The sequence below is a fragment of the Panthera uncia genome, chromosome A2 (assembly GCF_023721935.1).
Source record: "Panthera uncia isolate 11264 chromosome A2, Puncia_PCG_1.0, whole genome shotgun sequence".
Taxonomy (NCBI): domain Eukaryota; kingdom Metazoa; phylum Chordata; class Mammalia; order Carnivora; family Felidae; genus Panthera; species Panthera uncia.
This window is the reverse complement of record NC_064816.1, coordinates 85,379,763-85,401,844: the sequence shown is the minus strand read 5'-3', so window position 1 is coordinate 85,401,844 and position 22,082 is coordinate 85,379,763. Positions and strand designations below refer to the sequence as shown.

Below are 22,082 nucleotides of genomic sequence, written 5' to 3'. Positions count from 1 at the left end.
AGTAACTGTAAAATTAAGTTTTTGTTAACTTTCAATTAACAAATAACCATATTTCAAATTGACAGTGTGACTAAGGTGGCATTTTAACACCACACTTTTTTTTTTTCACATTCTTATTTCTTAACTGAATAGGTTTCTCCTATGGCCCAAGCACCCTCAGAAGGTGAGGATTATTAATACCTCAACTATGGCCTCATTAAGAATAATCTACCACTGAAAGAAAATATATGCTAGTTATTGAAAAAAAAAAAAGGCAGCTGCTGCTGTGCTTTACCTTTTCAGTTAGCAACATAATGCTCAAAGGAAACAGTGCCATCCTTTAGGCCTTATAAATTATGATCAGCAAGTACGTTAGCAAATATCAATATCTATGCAAGCCCAGATGGATGCCAAGACTGGAAGGATTGAATGACTGATGAGAAGACATAATATATAATTCATTCTACATCTACGAGACATGTTAGATTGGTTTTTCTTTTTCTTCTTTTTCAGAAGCATTGAAAAACAAAATACTAGGAGCCATTACAAGATTTCAGGTCAATAGTCCCCAGTACTGAATTAATAGAGAATTCTTTCCATTCCAAAATAGTCGTTCACAAGTCACTGTAGGACTTTGAAGCTTCAAACAGTTGTCACCTACGATGACCACTTGAACTTAAACCTCTGATTTTTAAATGCTTTAAAAACTAAATATTAGTTGCTCAGTTATTTGAATATTATCAACACTAAGGGCTTAGTCTACATAGGTGAAATAGTTGTCTCCATATGTGTTAATATTGCTTAATTAATGCCTGCATCAGAAGTAGTGTTTTTTGCCTTTTAATAATTTAATTTTTAAGTAGCTCTTCTGTACATTTTTGAGGTCCACCAAAAGAAAAGGAGATCTTTTTAAAAATGTATTTATTTATTTTGAGAGAGAGAGCACGCAAGCATGAGCTGGGGAGGGACAGAGACAGACAGAGAGAGAAGAGGGACAGAGGGAGAGAGAGAGAATCCCAAGCAGGCTTCCTGCTGTCAGCACAGGGCCTGACATGAGGCTCCATTTTATAAACCATGAGATCATGACCTGAGCCAAAATCAAGAGTTGGGCGTTTAATTGTCTGAGCCACTCCCAAACCCTGAAAGGAGATGTTTCTTGTGAGTGTTCAGACTTGATAAAGAAGTAGTGTTTGAATGCAAATGTGTATGCATGTGTTGGATGTTTCTAGAAGAAACAATGAGGGTAAAATATTAGCAGTAGGTGATGTGATAATCGACATACTCATAATATAAACTCATAAGATTATCTTATTTAAAAAATATAATTATTCTATAGTTTGAATATTGTTTACAGTAAATAAGCAGTGAATATGGGCTAGAATTTGAAAAGCTTACCTTCATTCTGCCATTGTCGTTCTGTTCCGTTTATGCTTAAGGATATATATTTTCTTTAGGATTTAAAAAATATATATTTGTATAGGAGAGCCTATTGGTGGTATCAACTAATATCTCAATAATCAGTAAATATCTTAGCAGAAGATGACTCCTTTAAGGAAAGCCACCAAGGAAAATCTTAGTCAGTTTCACAGTTTTGCTTTAAGAGCTGCTATATAGCTAACAAAGCATTTTTCCAAATATGTCTCAGCTTCAGTGTAATAGCAAAAGGCAATTCATAGTTTCAAGGGAATTTGTTCTTGTGCTATTCTCTGCCTTCAGGGATTAGAAGAAAAAGTTCATTTATCTGAAATGAGTGCATTACATCATCGCTTAAAATAAATTCTGATAACATAACTTCCTTCTGTAACTATTTTAAGCAAATCTCTCTTTGGCTGCATTCCATCCATGAAATGTGCTAATATTTAATAAAATAAATATTTATGAAACTTTGATTTCCCTCATGCTATTATTGAAATAAATGGTTATTTGAACACATTGTAAAATTAGGGTCTGTACTGGAGATTTTCTGCCTGATATTCCTTTATCATATCAAATGTGTAATTCATAAAGAGGTTATGCATACAAAGGAAAAGGAAAGAATTTATGTTTTTGTAGGTATCTACATTTAAAACTTATATAAATCACTCCAGTGCTAAAAGGTACTCTACAGTAGCAACTTAAAGTGTCAAGATGTAGTACTTTAGCAGTGTTTAGACCTACGTGGTTTGCATTGGCTCCATGCCCTTCGGCAAAAATCCAAAGTTCTCTGCGGAAGAAACCACACATGTTGGGACTCCATGGGGCTGAAGGATGTCCTTTGTACTCTCAAGACCTAAAGCAATCTACAACACGTAATTGAGTTAGGAATGACTGGTTAGGGATATTTTCCTCTGGCGAATTAAAAAAAAAAATCTGTAGAAAGTATTCCATTGAAGTGTCAAAATTTAGGATATATGTTTACTTAAAAGTTCTTGTACAAACAGGGACGTGTCTATTGAAAAATCGCCATCATTTCGTATTTGCCCCTGGCCTGTGGTAACATTCTTTACAAAAAAAATTCAGTAATAAATATTTTAAAATATCCTTTGTATTATGTTTACTCTATTCCACCTAGATTTTGAGTCTTCTACAATGAATGATACAGGTATATGTTCAATAGGGTTTGATGGGTACGACTGTAGAGGAAGAAAGTAAAAATTAAATATTTCAGAGTATTTCTACTCCTCTGGAAAGTAAAAATTAAGTATGCCAAGGTTTTTTGTTTGTTTGTCTTATTGTTTGTTTGTTTTTTGTTTTTGTTTTTAAAAGATGCAACATTTAGGTAAAAGGGATAAGATTCTGATCTTTTCTTGAGGGCAAGGACTATTTCTATAGGTATTTAATAGACTTAATGACAAGTGTCAGCACACGTGGGGACGTGAAGTCTCTCACTTCAAGTAGGCTTTTCCTCAGTTGGTCCCTAAGGCCTCTCTTCAGCTAGGGAACAGTCTGTGGATCTCTGTGGGACAGGTTCAGGATAGATATGCGCGTTGGTTCAACGTTTCCTTTTCCCAACACTAGACCAAAATAGAAAAATCAGAACCAGCCTAACAAGATCCCATTCCAAGGGAAGGATGTGGATCTGGAACCATTTTTACTGTTGGGCTGTAGGTTGAATTCTGCCAGAAGCCAACTGGGAGAGCGAAATTATTTTATAGGATATTTGTAAGGGAGTGTTCTGGGGATCAACACATGTGAGAGGGGCCGTGGGGAAGTACTATTAGATAAAGAAAGAACTGTGCTGTGATGCAGACCCAGCAAAAAGCCTCAACTGACAAGCCAAACTGATAAGGTGGCGACCATTTCAATATCGTCCTCTAGTGTAAGTGATAATACCACTATTCAAGTGAGTTTATCTTATAAAAGGGATTCTCCATTTTCTCCCTATCTAATCCATTCACCATGACTGTCAGTATTATCTCTTAAAAAAATAAAAATCTGACCATATTTCTTCTCTGCTTACATACTCTGGAGTTCTTGATTTTCAAGGAACTTGAATGAACTCCAGATTTCTGTTGATTTCTAAGGCTCACCTGATTTCCAATCTTATTTTTATCCACTGTTCATTATTCCCTCACTTGCATTTTATTTTCTGCTTCCCTGCCTTCCTCTCTCTCATTCATTTACTCAACCTGCGCTGTTAGTTCTTTTCTTTTTTTTTTTCTTTTTTTTTTTAACGTTTATTTATTTTTGAGACAGAGAGACAGAGCATGAACGGGGGAGGGTCAGAGAGAGGGAGACACAGAATCTGAAACAGGCTCCAGGCTCTGAGCTGTCAGCACAGAGCCCAACGCGGGGCTCGAACTCACGGACCGCGAGATCATGACCTGAGCCGAAGTTGGCCACCCAACCGACTGAGCCACCCAGGCGCCCCCGTTCTTTTCAAAATAACTTTCAAGTTTTGTGCCTTTGCTAAAGCTTCCTGAAATTGCCATTCACTTTCTTGTTCACCTCACTCCTCTGAATTTTGAAGGCACTTATCTAATTTTACCCTTTTGTTGCCTTTTACTCCCCAAGGCTTCCTCACCCTTAGAGGACATAACAATTCTTTGTATTTATTAGAGCAATTATATATATTAATATCAATGTCAGTTGTCCTCTTTTATAGAATTATCATTATGCATTGGTATAAGTAAATATATCCCCCATCCAAATCATACCCTCTTTGAATGGGGACTGGGCTATTTACCATGCACTTCTCATTCTCCTTTGACTCATTGTATAAAAGTTCTCTGTGACTCTCTACTTAATGTAGGCTTTATGAATTCTGCTGCAGATCTCTTCAAAGTTCCTGATACTCCCTAAGTTTTCTCCCTTCAATATTGTAAACATTATTGGGGTGACGTTGTCAGGAGAGACTAGATTACAATTGAACTCAAAGAATTGAAGACTACATAATTACTCTGTTGTAGTATTTAGCATTATCCACTAAATATTTTTTAAATAAGTTTACTTATTTATTTTGAGAGAGAGAGAGCACAAGCTGAGGAGAGGCAGAGGGGGAGAGAATCCCAAGCAGGCCCAGCATTAATCAGCTTGGAGCCCAATGTGGGACTCGATCTCATGAATCATGAGATCGTGACCTGAGCTGAACCTAAGAGTTGGACGGCCTAACTGACTGAGCCACCCAGGCACCCCTCCACTAAATATTTAATGTACAGAGAACATATATATTTTTAAATCAAATAACTAAATATCACTTAAGTATCACTGAATATATATCCTAGCAGAATTATACCCCAAATAATGCTCCTGTGATTTGGTTTTGTCAGTCTCTGAGGTTGAAACCAATTATATGGATTTATAGAAGTATAACTTGGGATACTTTTTAGTGACTGACTTTTGATTATTTTTTTTCTTTTGTTCTACTTCAGTATGTGTTTCTTTTTCATGTTTTCATTAAAAAATCAGTTGAGTGTCTACTGTTGTCATATGTGCATGGTATCTGAACTAGTTCAAGATGGATGGGCAAAATCTGGGGGGTTGTTAAATGGCTAATTAAAAATAGTTTACATTTGTATTTGGAACTTGCAGTTTATTGTATCCTGGCTCAGTTAGGATGGAGGAAAAACATGTTGGAGAACTTGAGTGGTCAGAGTTGTTCTCTTGTCTGTCTGTATATTTCTTATAGTTCGAGTTAGAGAGACTAGATTTCCCTGACCTAGCCCTTAACATCCTACTCCATCTCTAGAGTCAGAGGAAATATATGAAAAACGTAATTTTAATAGTCCTTGAGAAAGGTGGTCAGCTGTGGACATTTACATCTGTTTATCATTAAGTTTTAAGTTAAGCATTAGAAACCTGTTCATGTAGACATCATCATCATCATCATCATAATGCATTTTGACATCTGTGCCTTATGGTTTAAGGACCTGTGGTTTCTAAACAAATAATTTTAAACTCTGTGGCATCTGTTACTTTGACTACAAATGAACGTTCTCCACTTCAGCCAGACTTAAGTAGTCCTGGCAGTAATTCATATAAAATCCAGAGCCCTCTCTATATAAACTCCAGGAGTTATATATACAAGCTGAAAGTCTCTCTTTCTCTCTTTTTTTCTCTCTCTTAATTAAAAAAAAATTTTTTTTAACTGTATTCATTTTTGAGAGACAGAGCATGAATGGGGAAGGGGCAGAGAGAGAGGGAGACACAGAATTGGAAGCAGGCTCCAGGCTCTGAGCTGTCAGCACAGAGCCCGATGCAGGGGTTGAACTCACGAACTGCAAGATCATGACCTGAGCCGAAGTCGGACGCTCAACCAACTGAGCCACCCAGGCACCCCTCATTTTTTTTTTAAGTGGAGTCATAGTTAACAGAAAAAAAAATCCAGTACTCCATTTGGTTATGTTCGTTAGTTGGACTTCTGAGTTAATGAATTGTTGGGATCCTTCCATCTGAAAATGTTACTCACTTTGGAAGCAGTTCAGACCATGCATGGGTGGAGTGAGTGTCCAGACCAGGATGTAAGCAAACAGATCACAAAAGTGATGATTTATTAAACTAAGTACTGCTTTTGTGTTCATATTATTCAAGGATTTCTTTCTTGGTTTCCCTTTTTTTTCCTCTCTTTTTTTTTTTTTTCTTTTCAAGTGGGCTATAGAGGCAGACAAGTAGACCAATGAGAAATAAACTTAGTCTGAGACTACAGTTGTTATTTATTTTACCTACTAATCTAACAGCAACTGGTATGTCAACTTGTAGAGTGTAATAATAAACAACTTTATGTTACCTCCCACGTTCCTTTCAATCTGCTCTGTGGAACCCCTTCTTTTTCTGGACCTGTTGGGTAACTCTAGCAGGCAGCAATGGTTTTCGAGGTCACTCTTTGGTAGTAACACAGTTGTTATCCAGCAACTCAAATGTCCCGTCTAATGTAATAAAACTTTCAACCTCATGTAAAATTGAGCCTCTGTTCCATCTACCTGTCCCCGTTTGCACATGCCATGTGAGTGAAGGCTCCCAGACAGGGAGATGTTCAGAGGCTTCTTTGTGTCTCTTCCTAGCAGTCCTCCTCTCCCTTAAGCTTGTTGAACACAGTGTGTGACCCCTTCAGTCAAATCAGGAGAAGAGGGGAGGAGAGGACTCAGAGAAATGTCTGCTCTACTGTCCTTGTCAGAGGGATCTCACTTCTCGACTTTCTGTCCTTGTCAGATGTTTAAAGATGATTTTTCTTTCCAAAGTGACTTAGTGAGTTCTGGGGGATTCCCTCTTTTTGGAGATCTTTCCCTTGCAGTTCTCTGGGATGAGCTTGATGACATTTCTTCTCTGACTGGTATGTTCTCGTGTTTTATCCTGAGACAGATTGCAATTTCACTGGTGTTAACTTCTGAAGCTTTTCACTCAACACTCTTGAACAGGACATCAGGTGACCTCATGCCATCCCATTTTTGAGCAAGTACGGCTCCCATCTTTTCTATGGAAAGCCATCATGTGTCCGTTCCTGGACGCACTCTGGAAGTTCAGGCTGATGCCAAAATAGCCGCTGAATCTGGCCTGTGTTTCCACTGGAGCTTGTCGTTCTCTCGCTCACCTTTAGACATTAATCTAGAATGTTCCACCAACGGCATTTCAACAGCAAGTGCTTCTTGAGGTTCCAGGAAAGCTCCTTTCCTGGCACCTACCCCTCACCTTGGGGTTTGTAGGACACGTGATAGGATTGTCTTAGATGAAATATACTTTTCTACAGAAAGGAAGAAAAAAACTTTTAATATCTAGTTTCCAAGTATTTGTAACTGCACATGGGTGAAATTATCTGTAGGATTCTTGGCCACCTACTTTGAAACTTTTTGCTTCTTGACCTAGCATCTCATTTTTGAATTTTTATGCAGCTAAAACTTCTCTTTTAACATCTTGCCTTACTACCAAAGCCATAAAATGAGCCCTGAGAAGGATGTTGTTTTACCTACAACCTCATTATATATCCTCATTCTATTTAATTCCTGAAGTATACAAACTAGAACCATAGAGACAACCAAATGGAGAATGTTAATGTTCCTATTAATATTATTTACCTTTTGACTGTTGATAACCTCAAACAAAACATTGGCTGTTTGACATCTTGTTTGCCATAGATTTCTGTTGGAATCTGATTCCAACAAAGCTAAGCTATACCTGACAACCTAGATAAAAGAGAATGTAGGAGGGGCCCCTGGATGGCTCAGTCAGTTGAGTGCCCAACCTCGGCTTAGGTCATCGTTTCACAGCTGGAGAGTTCGAGCCCCATGTCAGGCTCTGTGTTGACAGCTGGGAGCCTGGAGCCTGCTTCGGATTCTGTGTCTCCCTCTACCTCTGCCCTTCCCCTGCTCGTTCTCTCCCTCCCTCTCTCTCTCTCTCTTTCTCTGTCTCTCTCTCAAAAATAAATAAACATTACAAAAAAAATTTTAAAGAGAGTATAGGATATGAATTGATTCATTTTTCAATGATCTTTGAAAGTAATCTTCAAAAAGTTTACTTTCATTTTGAGATAATAACCATCTTTTTCCTTTTTAATTAATTAAAAAAATCATTCCTCTTGAAACTCATATGTGTCAAAATTAAATATTGTATATAAAATGTTCAAAGAATTGCTATGTTAGCTAAGATCTTTTAATGAGCCCAACAAAAATCTATTAGCTAACCTTACAGTGTTCAAGGAAAAAGCAGTATAATACTTAAAATTTTTCTGTTTAAAGTAATTTATGTTTGTTTTTAATGCAAAAAAAAATACTAACTATGTTTCTGGGGAAAAAAAGAGAGTTTTCCTATGGATTTTAAAGTGAAGGGGAGCACCTGAGTGGCTAAGTTGGTTAAGCATCCGACTCTTGATTTCGGCTCAGGTCATTATCTCACCATTCATGAGTTCAAGCCCCACATTGGGCTCTGTGTTGACAACATGGAGCCTGCCTGGGATTCTGTCTCCCTGTCTCTCTGCCCGCCCCCTCCCCTTGCTCTCTAACTCTCTCAAAAAAGTAAATAAATAAATTAAAAAAAAAAACCTGAAAAAGCAATGTGCAAAAGCAATATATACATTATATAACCTACATAAGGTAGCTCCATATTTTTGCGGAATAACTTAACACAACTTAATCTTGCCTTGCTAAATTTTAGGTCCCCACATTTGCTTCGGAACTCTACTCTGTTGGCTACTTAAACACAAAATAATCAGAATTATTTTAAAGGAAACACTGGATAAACATAAAGGTAAAAACACTTAAGCTAGAAGCTGGACACTTTAGGAGGATCATTTTTTTTTCTTTTTAGCAGACTGTTAATAAAGTAATTCCATGTTTATAAATGTGACCGTTATTTCTTTCCACCTAACAGTCATAATGCAGTTTTTTTATATTATTTTTCTCCTTATTTAGCATGAAAACTCAGTATGTGATTATGAATATTAGGTTACTTGAAATTGGTCAAACTGTGCGTCTATTTTTAAGCACTTATATTAGGAAAATAACCAAGCTAAGTAAGTTTGTAATTTTAAATATAATAAGTTTTAGTGGATCATTTAAACACCCTTCTCTGCATAGCATGAAAAGCACTTTGTTATTTCCCTTTCCTCAAGGAAGTCTAAAACAAGAGGGTTTTCATACATGAAGATCCTGTACTTGCTTGCTGTACGTTGAGTATAAGCAGAAATGCTTTTATAAGTCACCATGACCTTCTGACTCCAATTCTATTAACTCACATCATGGCTGAATAAGACATTCCCATTGAATGCTTTACCTTGTATATTGATTCTTTGTGGAGAAAATCTCAGAATAAATAACTTCTCATTTAAAAACAAGTTATTGATAGAAGGAAATTGTCACCTTTTTTACTCTTAGTTAATGCTTGAAATTAAGAAATTATAAACACTTGAAAACCATGTGGACATCCCAATAAATTAACTTTTGGTAGACAGCCCCCTGCTTAGTTTCATGGTGATTAATCTGTTCCTAGTGCCTGTGGAGCACATGCTGTGTAGTAACCACAGAAGTAAAACAATCACCCCGTTCATGGATGTGCTGGCTCCCCAGCCTGGGTGCTGATGGGCAGGTCCCATCTGGTCACTGTAATGGACTGTCAGGATGTTGTCAGACTGCTCAGACCCCTGCCAGAACTCTGACAGGAACTCTTTCTCTGTCTGTAATTTTAAGGCAAACTCTGCAGATCACTTTTCAATAAGTATCGAGCTTACTACGTATGTGATATGGTGCCAGGTACTAAAAAGGGTACAAAGTAGAAGAGTGTTTCTTGTCACTCAAGATCAGTAGTCCCTAAACTCCATTGAGTCATATATTACTTAAGAAGATAATGAAGGCTGCAATCCGTTTTCCTCACAGAATTATAAAATCTATCCACAAGCATAATTGCACTCGAATTCACATGTAGCTGCACCACAAATTCAAAATTACCAATCCATTTGTGGATTTCTTAAAATTTCTTTTAGGTAGTATGATACGATAGCACCCCTCTCTCTTTCATAATGCATGATTATTGAGCTCCTACTATGTTGCTAGCACTCTTCTAGACGCTGGGAATCTAGTAGAGAATAAAACTGGTGAGGTCTCTGTTCTCATGGTGCCTCTGGTTTCTAAAGGGAGGGTTTGATGGAGAAGAAAAAAAAGGAAGCAAATAAGAAAATTAGTATTAAGTGCTGTTTAAATACTGTGGTGAGAATCCTGAAAAAAAAAAAACCTGATGAACTTTCTTCCTCTCTCCCTCCCTCCCTCCCTCCCTTGCTCCCTTGCTTCCTTCCTTCCTCCCTTCCTCTCTTTCTCTCTTTCAAGTTTTTGTTTAAATTCCAGTTACTTAACACACAGTGTAATATTAGTTTCAGGTGAACAATATGCCGATTCCACAATTCCATACATCTCCCGGTGCTCATCATGACAAATGCACTCCTTAATCCCCATCACCTATGTAAATCAACCCCCATCCACCTCCCCCTCCGGTAACCATCAATTTGTTCTCTATAGTTAAGAGTCTGTTTCTTGGTTTGCTTCTCTGTCTCTGTCTCTCTGTCTCTCTCTCTCCTTTTCCCTATGCTTGTTTGTATTGTTTCGTAAATTCCACATATGAGTGAATCATATGTTATTCGACTTTCTCTGACTGACTTAATGTGCTTGGCTTAATGCTCTCTAGCTCCATCCATGTTGCTGCAAATGGCAAGATGGAAAAAACTACTTTAGTTGGTCTTCAGAGAAGGTGAAATGGGGAGGTGATAGTAAAGCAGACATTATAAGAAGGAACCATCCAGAGGAGGTCAGATGTATTCCAAGTACAGCAAATTCATTCTGCGGTTAGTATTGAGATAATATTTGAAAGCACAACATTAGCTGCTCATGGGCATGAAGTGGGGACTCAAATTTACATTTTCAATTCCATTGCATTTCATCAATCTTTATGCCCAGGAAAGGGTCCCAAACTAAATTTACTTGCGAAAAGAAAGTGGCAGTGGATATGATAAACACAAATGTATTAAAATTCAGAGATGTCAGGTGGAAGAAGGCTAAATGTGAAAGAGGCTTTATGCTGAGTCCTGAAAATGCAAAGAGAGAGGCAAGTCTTGCCCAACTCTTCATGGAGGAAGCTACATGGGCAGATCATGCCCAAACTTGAGAGTTAAAACTCCCCATTCATAACAGTTTCTACCCCAGCCAGTTTCAATAATGGAAGCTCTACTTTTGGTGCTGTTGTCCTTGTTTTTCAGTACTTCACTCTATGAGCCAGATCTCTTACCTCTTTCTGTTCCTGGAACCCAGAGCTGTCTTTGCTCCCTTGGTTGATCAAATCCTTTACCAGACGGCATTTAGAGCAACATATTTCCAACTTTGTTACAACCATTCAAAAACTTGAATCCTGTTCTTTGATAGAGATGCCTGTCTGCATTTTTACGGCTCTGAATTTTTGTCCTTAATTAGGTTTTTTGAACAAGTTGTAACTTCCCCTTCTGTGTATTCCTTTCAGTTTGGGCATCTCTGAATTAGGCCAACGGCCACTTGACTGACCTTGCGCTTGCTAACTTGAGTCAATTAAATTGCTTCTCCAAAGATGTAACAAAGAGCAGATATAATTAGAATTTCCTTAGGATGTTCTAGGCCTTATCATTATTTGAATGTTTTTGTAACTTGCCTAAGATTAAATAATTAAAAATAAATTGCCTGACATTTTCACCTTACTAAGTGATAACTGTTAATGAATGATATGAATTATGAATGAAACCATTATGGTTAGAGACATTGCAGTATTTACTTGTGAGTTTCTCCAACCTGTTTGTATCCAAAGTGAAGTAAAACTCCTTCAAAAAATGAACAAACAAAAAACATTTTGGATTTTGGATAGAGATAAGCAAATAAAATCAATATAGGATAATTAGATCATAGGTGTATTTTTAAATGCATGCAGCTCCCATTATATTTTCATAAGAAAATTAATATTGAATCTCTTTAAAAAATGTGTTTAAAATGTAACTTTGTAGCAGATGAGCATATGCAAAGTGACACTGAAGAGAATTTTTATTTCATTAGAATGGTCCCTTAGTATACTGGTAATCTACATTCTCTAACTCTCAAAGAAAAAAAAATATATTTATACATGTATATATTCTTACTCTTACTCTTTTTTTAAAAAACAACATGGAACACTTCATGAATTTGTGTGTCCTCTTTGCAAAGTTACCATGCCAATCTTCTCTATTTTTTTAATTATTTTAATGTTTATTTTTGAGATAGAGAGAGACAGACAGAGCACGAGTGGGGGAGGGGCAGAGAGAGAGAGAGAGAGAGACACACAGAATCCGAAGCAGGCTCCAGACAGTTGTGCTGACAGCTCAGAGACCAATGCGGGGCTCAAACTCACAAACCGCGAGATCCTGACCTGAGCCGAAGTCGAACACTTAACCACCTAAGCCACCCAGGCGCCCCATCTGTATCATTCCATTTAGTAAATGTGTTGCTAAAGTGAGTCCTATATATATATTAGATACTAATATATATTAGACACTAATATATATATATTAGACATTAATATTTGATCTTTCCAAGTGTAACCTACAAAAGTGAATCCTTCGGAAATGTTTGATTTCAATTGTGAAATGTTATGAAAACGACGTAAATATACTAGCATGGTTAAATCAGTAGATTATAGAACATGGAGATTGACTTACCAGACATACTTGTTTTGAAACGTTAACCAAGAAATTGTGGAGAGATTTTATAAATTTTATATTTACTTCCGTATCCCAGAGTGGTTTTCTGTTATTAAGTTGACCTGTAAGATTAGCACTCAAAATAAAATTAATTTGCAACCCCCAATTATTTAGTAGTTCAGTTAGTAGTTTTACCCTCAATAATTATGTTGAGAGAAATTACTGGGCTTATTCGGATCTTCAGAAAAGATGTTTGCTTTCTGATGTCTGTCCTCCATGTGGGTAGAGAGACCAGTGGTAAGCTTTCTACATATTTGAAATCCTTGACATCTAAGCGCCAAGCTTCCGAAGACTACTTGCACCAAAGTGACAGCCTTACAACCTGACTGTGGTACATCATACCCCATTAGTTGTGAACGAGTGCTCTGTGGGAATATTTCAGAACAATTAATATGGCAGTTATGCAAGTATCGTCTCTGCTTTGGTACATCTCTGTCTGATAAATGAAAGAAAAATATCCTTGGGTAACTTTCTGAGGGAGTAGTACAGTTGCATCAGCTTTAAGGGATAGGGGTACGTGTTTTGTTTGTCCTGCTTGTGCCGCTTTTAGTATGGCATGACACCGCATGGACCATGTTCTCAAGTTCAAGGAGATGTATGTGTCATTTTATTGCTGATAAATTCAGAAGTCATGAAATTGTTAATAACCACTGCTTCAAAGCTGTTCACATTACCTAATTAATGATCAAGAGGGCTTTTATAGATTTTGTGGACATTGTATTTTAAGGGTACTGACTGGGCAACTGAAATAATTTCAGGATCTCAGGTATTTCTTGGGCTTTTGTGTAAACCGTGCTTAAACTTAGGGGCATCTGGGTGGCTCAGTTGGTTAAGTTTCTGACTTCAGCTCAGGTCATGATCTCGCGGTCCATGAGTTTGAGCCCTGTGTTGGGCTCTGTGCTGACAGCTCGGATTCTGTGTCTCCCTCTCTCTCTGCCCACCTCCACTCATGCTCTTTCTCTTTCCATGTCTCCCTCTTTCTCTCTCCCTCTCTCTCTCTCAAAAATGAATAAATGTTCATTTTTTTTGAAAACCATGCTGAAACTTGGAAATATTCATGAAATATGTTGTTCTATAGTCAGAGTTAATATCTCTCGCTAGATGTATCTGTGTGAATCTCTCCCTTCTCTCTGTTACCCCTCTCTGTCCACCTACAAACACATGCACAATATACCATATGCACACGTATGCACACAGTCATGCACACCACACACACGCCCAGATATGCACATGCGCATACACAGTTTGTCCTTAAAAATACAGAATTGGCGGAAGGTTTTTCTATAAATAGACACAGATAGAGATGGATGTGTCACAGTATTATGCCACTTCAAAAGATTTTGAGAAACAAAAATGTTATTTGAACATATTTCTGCCAACCCCATGTAACTATGTGGCTTGTTGGTAGTTTTTATTTTTTGTTTTGCTTTATTATATTTTTAGGTTGCATTAAGTGAAATTTTGCTTCTTTAAATTCTTTACAAACAAGGAATTAAAAGGAATTTTAAAAAATGCTTTATTCTAATGACTAGGTGGCAAGTAAAAGAAAATCCCACCATAAATCATAATTAAAATGATAGCTTTTAAATATTGGCACGACTACAATGATTCTTTTCTCCCCCCTTTTAAGTAAATGTTTCCAGTCTGGAAGACAATCAGATATCTCCTAGGTTGTTGATATTAAGATAACTCTTTTTGTGATTTCTGAATTCTTGAGAGCATTGTATCAAAATAAGGCAGTATATAATCTTAATGAATCTTTATTTTAAAGGCTTATGTTATCTTAAAAAGTAAAATTATCTTTGTGATACTATCTTAGAATTACTCTTCAATAATAATGATTAAAGGATAATTTCTATTTTTAACAGGGCCTAGACTTTATGGGATTGAAGGAGAATGATGAAAAGTGAGATAACATTCGGGGAAAAATATCCTCTATAAACAAAGATTAAAAGATTTATTAAAATTGGTTTCTGGAGCCCAACGAATTCTCAGTGCTTGAGTATCTTTGTGTAACATTTACCCACTAATCAAACACTTGATTCTCTGCTGCTTGTAATTTTAGTTTTATTGCTTCATTAGCTAGGATGACACATTTCAATTTACAATTACGTGACTTACAATCAATTCAATTTACAATTATATGACTTACAGTTAATAACTGAAAATGTACAAAAACCATGAAAACATCTTTTAGAGATTTGTATTCCTTTGCAAAGAGGGAAAATAAATCTGCAGTTACTAGTGTCAAATCCTTAAGAAAAAAGTCAGAGTCAAAACTATTAAACCACACTAAGCTATTAAGCGCAAGTAAGTGAAAACAGTGGTTCAAAAATAGAGACCTGTATCTTGGTCTGCCCTTGGGGTCCCTTGGATGCTCCCTGAGCACAGTTTCCATCTTCTGAGCTCTCTGCTCACTTTGTATCTCCCAAGAAAATGTGGTTACCTTATCTGTTTACAGAACTATCTTCCTGACTCAATGCCACACCATGCCCAGCATACAGAGGGCCTTTGTAATTATATGTGTAATGAACAAATAATTTATGAACAGTACTTACTCTGTGCTGACTTTGGAGCTTTCATGTAGATTGCAAAGAAGCTCTAAAGATTGTTTCCACATTTTGTCACTCTTTAAATAACTCACTTTTGAAGCCCCTACAAATATATGCAAAATCAATTTTAGAAACATTTATGTCATGACCTACTTTTTAACTCAGTCACTCACTCTACTGGTTCAAGGTAAAAAAAAAACAAACCAAAACAAACAAACAAACGAAAACCCTGTGATAATCTTTCTCTTCTTTATGTCTTATTTACTTAATATAGAAGAATTTTATATTTTCCCTTTTTTAATAGACTTTATAACAATAAGATATTTAAAGTTTATTTGTTTGTTTTGAGAGAGAGGGAGGGGCAGAGAGAGAGGGAGAGAGAGTCCCAAGTAGGCTCTACAACTGTCAGCGCAGAGCCCAATGCAGGGGTCGATCTCACAAACATCCATGAAAGAAATCATGACCTGAGCTGAAATCAAGATTCAGACACTTAACCGACTGAGCCACCCAGGTGCCCCCTCAATAAGATATTTATATTAGAACAAATATCCATAACTATCTGTTCTAAGTTTATTTCTGAAATGTGAGTGAATTTTACCATCATAAAAAAAAAAAAAAACAGAAAAGAATAGGATTTGACATATTGAAAGGACTCAAAGAAATATTCATCTTGACTAGAGACCAAATAAAATGAGCTAAAGATTAAACCAATTGACAGATGGTGGATATGCATTCTGTGTACCTTCTATTTTCAGTCCAATGATACAAAGTGATACTCTGTAAAATCACTATAATATTCTAGATCAGCATGTTTAGAGTTGCAGTTTTGCGAGAGATTGTTTGCACAAAGTGAATATACCTGACAATACTGAATGAACTGTAAAAATAGCTCTGATGGTAAATTTTTAAAAAATGTTTATTTATTTATTTTGAGAGAAGGATAGAGAGCAAGGGAGAGGCAGAGAGAGAGGGATATAGAATCCCAAGCAGGCTCCACACTGTCAGCACAGAACCTGACATGGGGCTCAAACCCACGAACCATGAGATCATGACCTGAGCTGAAATCAAGAGTCAGATGCTCAACTGGCTGAGCCACCCAGATACCTCTAAGATGGTAAATTTTATGTTACGGATATCTTATCACAATTAAAGATAATAATAAAAATGAATCATCGAAGAAAAAAATACCTTGAGAGAGGATACATTGAGCTCATAGGTCCAAATACAAAGCAAAGTTACTATAAATTCAAGATGACACCTTTAAAGGAGAGGAGAAGAACAGTGGCTTCAGTGTTTCTGCTACTAATGATTACAAATAAACAAACAATTAAAAAACAACTGGAAGAAGGGAGACTGGGTGGCTCAGTCGGCTGAGTTTTTGGCTCAGGTCATAATCTCATTGTTCCTGGGTTCAAGCCCAGCGTGGAGACCCATGGAGGGCTCGTAGGGTCTCCATGCTGACAGTGTGGAGCCTGCTTGGGATTCTCTCTCTCCCTCTCACAGCCCCTCCCCCATTCTCTCTCTCTCTCTGTCACTCTTTCTCCCTCTCTCTCTCTACCTCCCTCCCTCTCAACATAAATACTTTTATTCCTCTTTCGTTTATTTATTTAACACCTCATGATTCTGGGTGGATGATTGACTGTTGTCTTTTGGCCTATGCATGGCCCGTTTTGATTAATTTATTTACTAACTTGAATTGCTTAGTTATTTTAAACTATGCATCAAATACCCGAAAAGGCACCATCCAGAACAAAAGCTAAGATCTCATAAATAATCTGTTTCTTACCACCAATTTGTCTTTTTCCTTCCAGTCTGGGACAACCATTTTTTCCTGAATGCTGTATTCATCACCCCCTAGTTTTCATTTTTACATATTTATTGCATCTACATATATGATAAAAGTGTCTATTTTCTTTTAGTTGTTTTTGACATTATTCTAAGTGGATCATTCTGTTTGTAATTTGGGGGACTGTACTTTTTTTTACCTAATAGCAAATTGCTAAGATCTGTCCATATTATTTTTTATTACTGTAGTCTATTTATATTTTATGGACGGCTACTCTTGAGAATTGTGTGAAAGTATAATTGCCGAGAATTAAACCAGTTTGGAATAAATAGCATCTTTAGGTCCTTATTGTGAACCACATCGAGTTTAACTCATCATTTGATCCTACTCCCGGTCAGCCACCCTGTCTAGGTACACCTTAGGCTTGCAATTTGCAGCATGTAATTTGCAGCATTTACTTCATTTAAAACTCTTAGTTATTTTATTGAATTTGTCTAGTACGAGTTTGAGTGGTATTCTCTGTTCTTCTTTACTCAGAGACATAAAACCCTGAAATCTCACTATGAAGATAATACCATATAAACGTTTGTGACTCCTGAGTCACTTGTGAGTTCCAGGCTTAACAAGGCTTTTTCAGTGCATTCCCTCAGGATATTTTCTTTTTTTCCTTGCCTATTAAAACATTTTCGGCTAACATTGGTGAGAAACATAATAAAAGTTTATCAGAGCTCTTGGAATATATATATATATATATATATATATATATATATATATATATAATAAGTAACTCAGAATTTGCTTTTCTTGTTTCTTCTTGTCTGTAGCTTAACAGGGAGCATTTCTTTCTTTAAGCTAATGGAGTAAAATAACTGTTTGAAACTTCATTTGCAAAACCTTCTTGACAGAATTCCTAAACTTTGTTAAAAACAGAACAAAACCTTTGTAATAAATTCAAGACAGTTAAAGCATGATTAAGAGCTACGAACCAAGGGATTTGCTGCCCTTGTCCTTAATCATTTGCCCAGATAATAATTATTATATAGTGGTGGAGACCCCCCTACTTCAGGAGACAGACTTTGGGTCATATTTTGGCTTTGCTGGTGACTATGTTCATGGCCCGTGACATGTTATTTAGTGGCTGTGTGAATAAGTTTTCTGATGTGAAAATGAGGAGAGTAAGTCCAGCCATCTCATAGGGTCATTGTGAGATTTCAGTAAGATGAAGCATGTATAATATTTAACTAAGTGAAAGATGCGTGTGAGCTCCGCACGCGTTAAATATTGCCAGGAAATCCACACTGGTCTTTGACTTGGAGTGATAACTTTTGCTTGTAACCAAGTGCCGTTTTCCAACATTCGCTGCACATGTTTATAATGCACCACCACTCTGATTGAGCACAGAAAAACAGCATGAATAAAATCTCTTACTTAAACAGATGCGAACCTGAACTGCTGACACCACAATAAGATTTTATGGCCTTCTCAACATAACTTATCTATTATTAAGTACATTTGAAAAGAAATTAGAAGATTATAATATGCAAATAGATAGTTCTGCAGTTCATTTTATTTTTTTATGGTGGCTTTGGAAAATATTTAAATCTCAAAATTCTTACATCATATCTAATAACATGCCCATAGTTTGACATCCACTCTTCAGCTTCACACACTCATTTTCCTAATTAGAATTGTAAGGTGTTTTAGATATTCAGATTCTGACACACTTTGAAATGTCTTACAGATTTATTGGCCCGCTGCGAAGGAACGAGTGGAATTATGTAAATTAGCCGGGAAAGATGCCAATGTAAGTACTAACCTTTAAAACTATCTTTGTTGAACTGGTACTGATATGATAGTAAAATTTTTATTGGATTTTATTGAATTATTGGCATCAGTGTATTATTTTTAAGACTGCATTAATATTCTCTATAAAGAATAAGAAGATATAAAATATTTCTACCTTGCCAAAAGGAATAACACTATTCTCAGAAATTTAGAAATACAGGACTTTCTGAAGTGTTAATTGTAAGTATTATTATTTTCTTCACATGAATCTCAGAAATGCACCTAAAACATTAAAAATAGATCGTCAGAAAATATTATATTTCTAGGATTTTACATTTGTCATTTATGTGCATGGATTTTGGAAATGCACACAAAATCATGAGGTTCTGCAGCACCATAAACACACAATTGATACTTAATTTAATTTGGGTTACAATTAAACTTATGGCCTCTAGAAGAATTTCAAAAGTTGGCATATTAAGAAAGATTGGGTGAAATGAATGGCATAAATTCTGGAATAAGAACCAGAAGTAATGTACTCCAAACTTTACTTAAGCGTAATCATATGACGCAACCTATAAAGGATAAATAATGGAGTTCTAATACAAACTTCTGGTGTAAGCTGACTTATGGACCAGAGAAAACCCTTAGATACATGTGACTAACCTAGTTGCTTTGTGTGTGTGGCCAGGAGGTCCTGTCCGAATTGCTTTTGCACTGTCCACAGTGTTCTGCATTCTCCTCCGCACTGCATTGCCTGTTCTATCTCCACCAGTAACAGAAGAGGGCTGGGGCTCTTTCTGCCTCTTCTCAGCAAAGGGTTCTGATTCAGGACAGATGCTCTGTGTTCTGCCCTGACTTCTTATACTGTGGTGACAGGGAGAATTGCTCACTTGCTTGCTTGCTTGCTTTTTCTTTCTCTTCCTCTTTCTTTCTTTTTTTCTTTCTTTCTTTCTTTCTTTCTTTCTTTCTTTCTTTCTTTCTTTCTTTTTTGATTTTTTGTTTTTGACAAAATAAATCGCTTCCTGAATGCAACTCAAGGTGAAAAGAGGTTCTAAACCTTGAGCAGAAACATGGATATCCTGAGGCTTCCTTTACAGTATTCTCTAATGTTGCTGTAAACACAGTAATGCAGGGGTGCTTTGCTGAGCAATGCTTTATATTTAATAACAATTAATAGTGTGTGTTATATATAGGAAAGCATAATGAGGTATAAAAATTCTCACTTGATCAATGTGATAAAACAACATGACATATGATGCCTAATATAATTACGAGAAAGCTTAGAAGACTAAGAATTTGAGACAACTGGTTTGTTCACCCATTTTGTTTATTCAACAAATACTTATTAGAGTGTAAATATGTCCATAACAATATATATGAAAGGATACAGTATCTGCTATCATGGAGTTTTTAATACTCAGTAACAACACTGCAAAACAAAATAATCAAAACAACAGGAAGGAAAACTTTTGATTATGCCTGACTTTGTATTCCTTTAATGTTAAATGTGGTCTTTGCAGGCACATTTATGTTAATAGAAATATATCAGGGGGTGTTAGCAGCAAATGCAACAGGAAACAGCTGTCACATTTATTTTACTTGAAATGAAAAAGATCAAACTATTCCAAAATATATTCTTCCTCCCATGTCTCTAATCTCTTCACCCTGTTCACTACCCTACTGAGCGGGTGCTCAGCTCTGCAAATCCTCAATACTTTTTTTGTATTTGTGGGGAAAAAAAGATGCAGTATTTATGAGAGGCTTCAAAATTAATTTAATAACAATAAGAGCATGCCATACACAGTATGAACACTAAAATATTTTGTATTTTCCCAGTATTGACTGCATGAAAAGGGGACGATAGGAAAAGGGTGGCTTAAATTTCCTCCAATAAACTAATGTCAATATTCCCATGGAGCAGATGAGGGGTAAATACTCAAGGTCAAACAATCAGTGAAGGTTTCAATTGTGACAGTGTTCTTATTTCATTATGTTCACTACTCCCAGTTATATAGTAACTCAGTTGCCCTTATTATTAAGTTAAAGCAAAGGGTGATAAACTTTTCAGGAGGTGGGATCCTAGAGCATATACGACCCAATATATGGAACCTATCCTTGCAGTTGAGTTGTATTTGGGAGCTAGTAATCACCTCTAACCTTGAAGCACACCTACTGCTACCCCGAGATTAGAGATATGGGAAGCTTTTCCCTTTGTACTGAAATCTGTAAAGTTTGATGTTGAATCATGTGGGGATAATACAAGTCTTCGCCTCCTTCTTTTTAATCTGTCACTGTAAAATAATATATTTTAGAATTACTAAGAATAGCTAACACTTTTATAGCACTTACTATGCTCTGGGAACTGCTTTCAATGCTTTATAAGCCCCCTTAATCCTTTTAATCATACTAAATGCAAGGTTTTACTGTTTTCTAGATGAAAAGACTGAACCCAGAAAAAGTAAATGGGTTGCCCAATATCACATCTAATAAATAGTGAAACCGTGAATTGAATCTAGAAGTCTTGCCCCATAGTCCGTGTTCTTACTTATACAACACTGTGATCTACACGTCTGAATTCTACATATAAGGTCTGAAAACCTTACCCCTCAAACTGTACCCCTCAAATCACTTCCCCTTCAATATCCCGTAATAGAGCCTCGATTTACAGCATTGCATAGATTTCAGCCAACAGAAAACTGAGGCAAGTGTGTGGTTTTATTGACCTCTTTTACTGCCTTTGTCATTACCCTCTCTCCTCCCTTCTCTCTAGTAATTTTTACCTACTTCCCAAGAGTGCTTTTAGGATTAACAAGTGTTTGGAAAGACTGTCCCTTTACACAAAGGTACTATATAACTGAAAAACAGTGAATTATTTACCATAATGAAAGTTAGCTAATTGGGGTGGGGATGGAATGGAAGATGTGGATACAAAAGGGAACTATTCCCCTTTCTTGACCAGTCTCCAGTTTAGTCCAAAGAAAGGAAATAGTGGCAGGAAGCTATTTGATAGCATTTTGTTTCTGCTTAGAATATTTTTCAAAAGAAAGTCACGAAAAAAGTGTCTTTGGTCCTGACTATAAAGAGTGGAGTAAACAGCTCAGTCCAGGCAAAAGAACACACAGGATGTGGGCAGCCTGGGTTCTGTTTGTCATCTTAACCCTAGAGGCACACAACCTCGTCAACAGAGACATTACGTAGAATTCAAGGATCTTCCATGGGTAACGTCCTATGATTACATTCTTTCTTCTTTTTGTGAAAGAACATCTAAAAGTGAAACAAAGTGCTCATTGTAGAAAGTTTGCAAATTACATGGACGTCATCTGTAAATATC

The 22,082-nt window shown here is 36.5% G+C and overlaps 1 protein-coding gene and 1 non-coding gene across 2 annotated transcripts in view; one reads left to right on the top strand and one right to left on the bottom strand.

Annotated features, from left to right (window-relative positions):
* The window catches only part of SEMA3D (semaphorin 3D), a 202,327-nt gene that overhangs the window by 95,917 nt on the left and 84,328 nt on the right, over positions 1-22,082 (top strand). Inside the window, exon 4 of the mRNA XM_049641372.1 lies at positions 18,705-18,767. Within this exon, the coding sequence (XP_049497329.1) occupies positions 18,705-18,767 (63 nt within the window). The remainder of the gene's footprint in view (positions 1-18,704; positions 18,768-22,082) is intronic.
* On the bottom strand, positions 12,048-12,150 carry LOC125931140 (U6 spliceosomal RNA). The gene has a single exon (XR_007460393.1). It is a non-coding gene; the product is annotated as a U6 spliceosomal RNA (small nuclear RNA).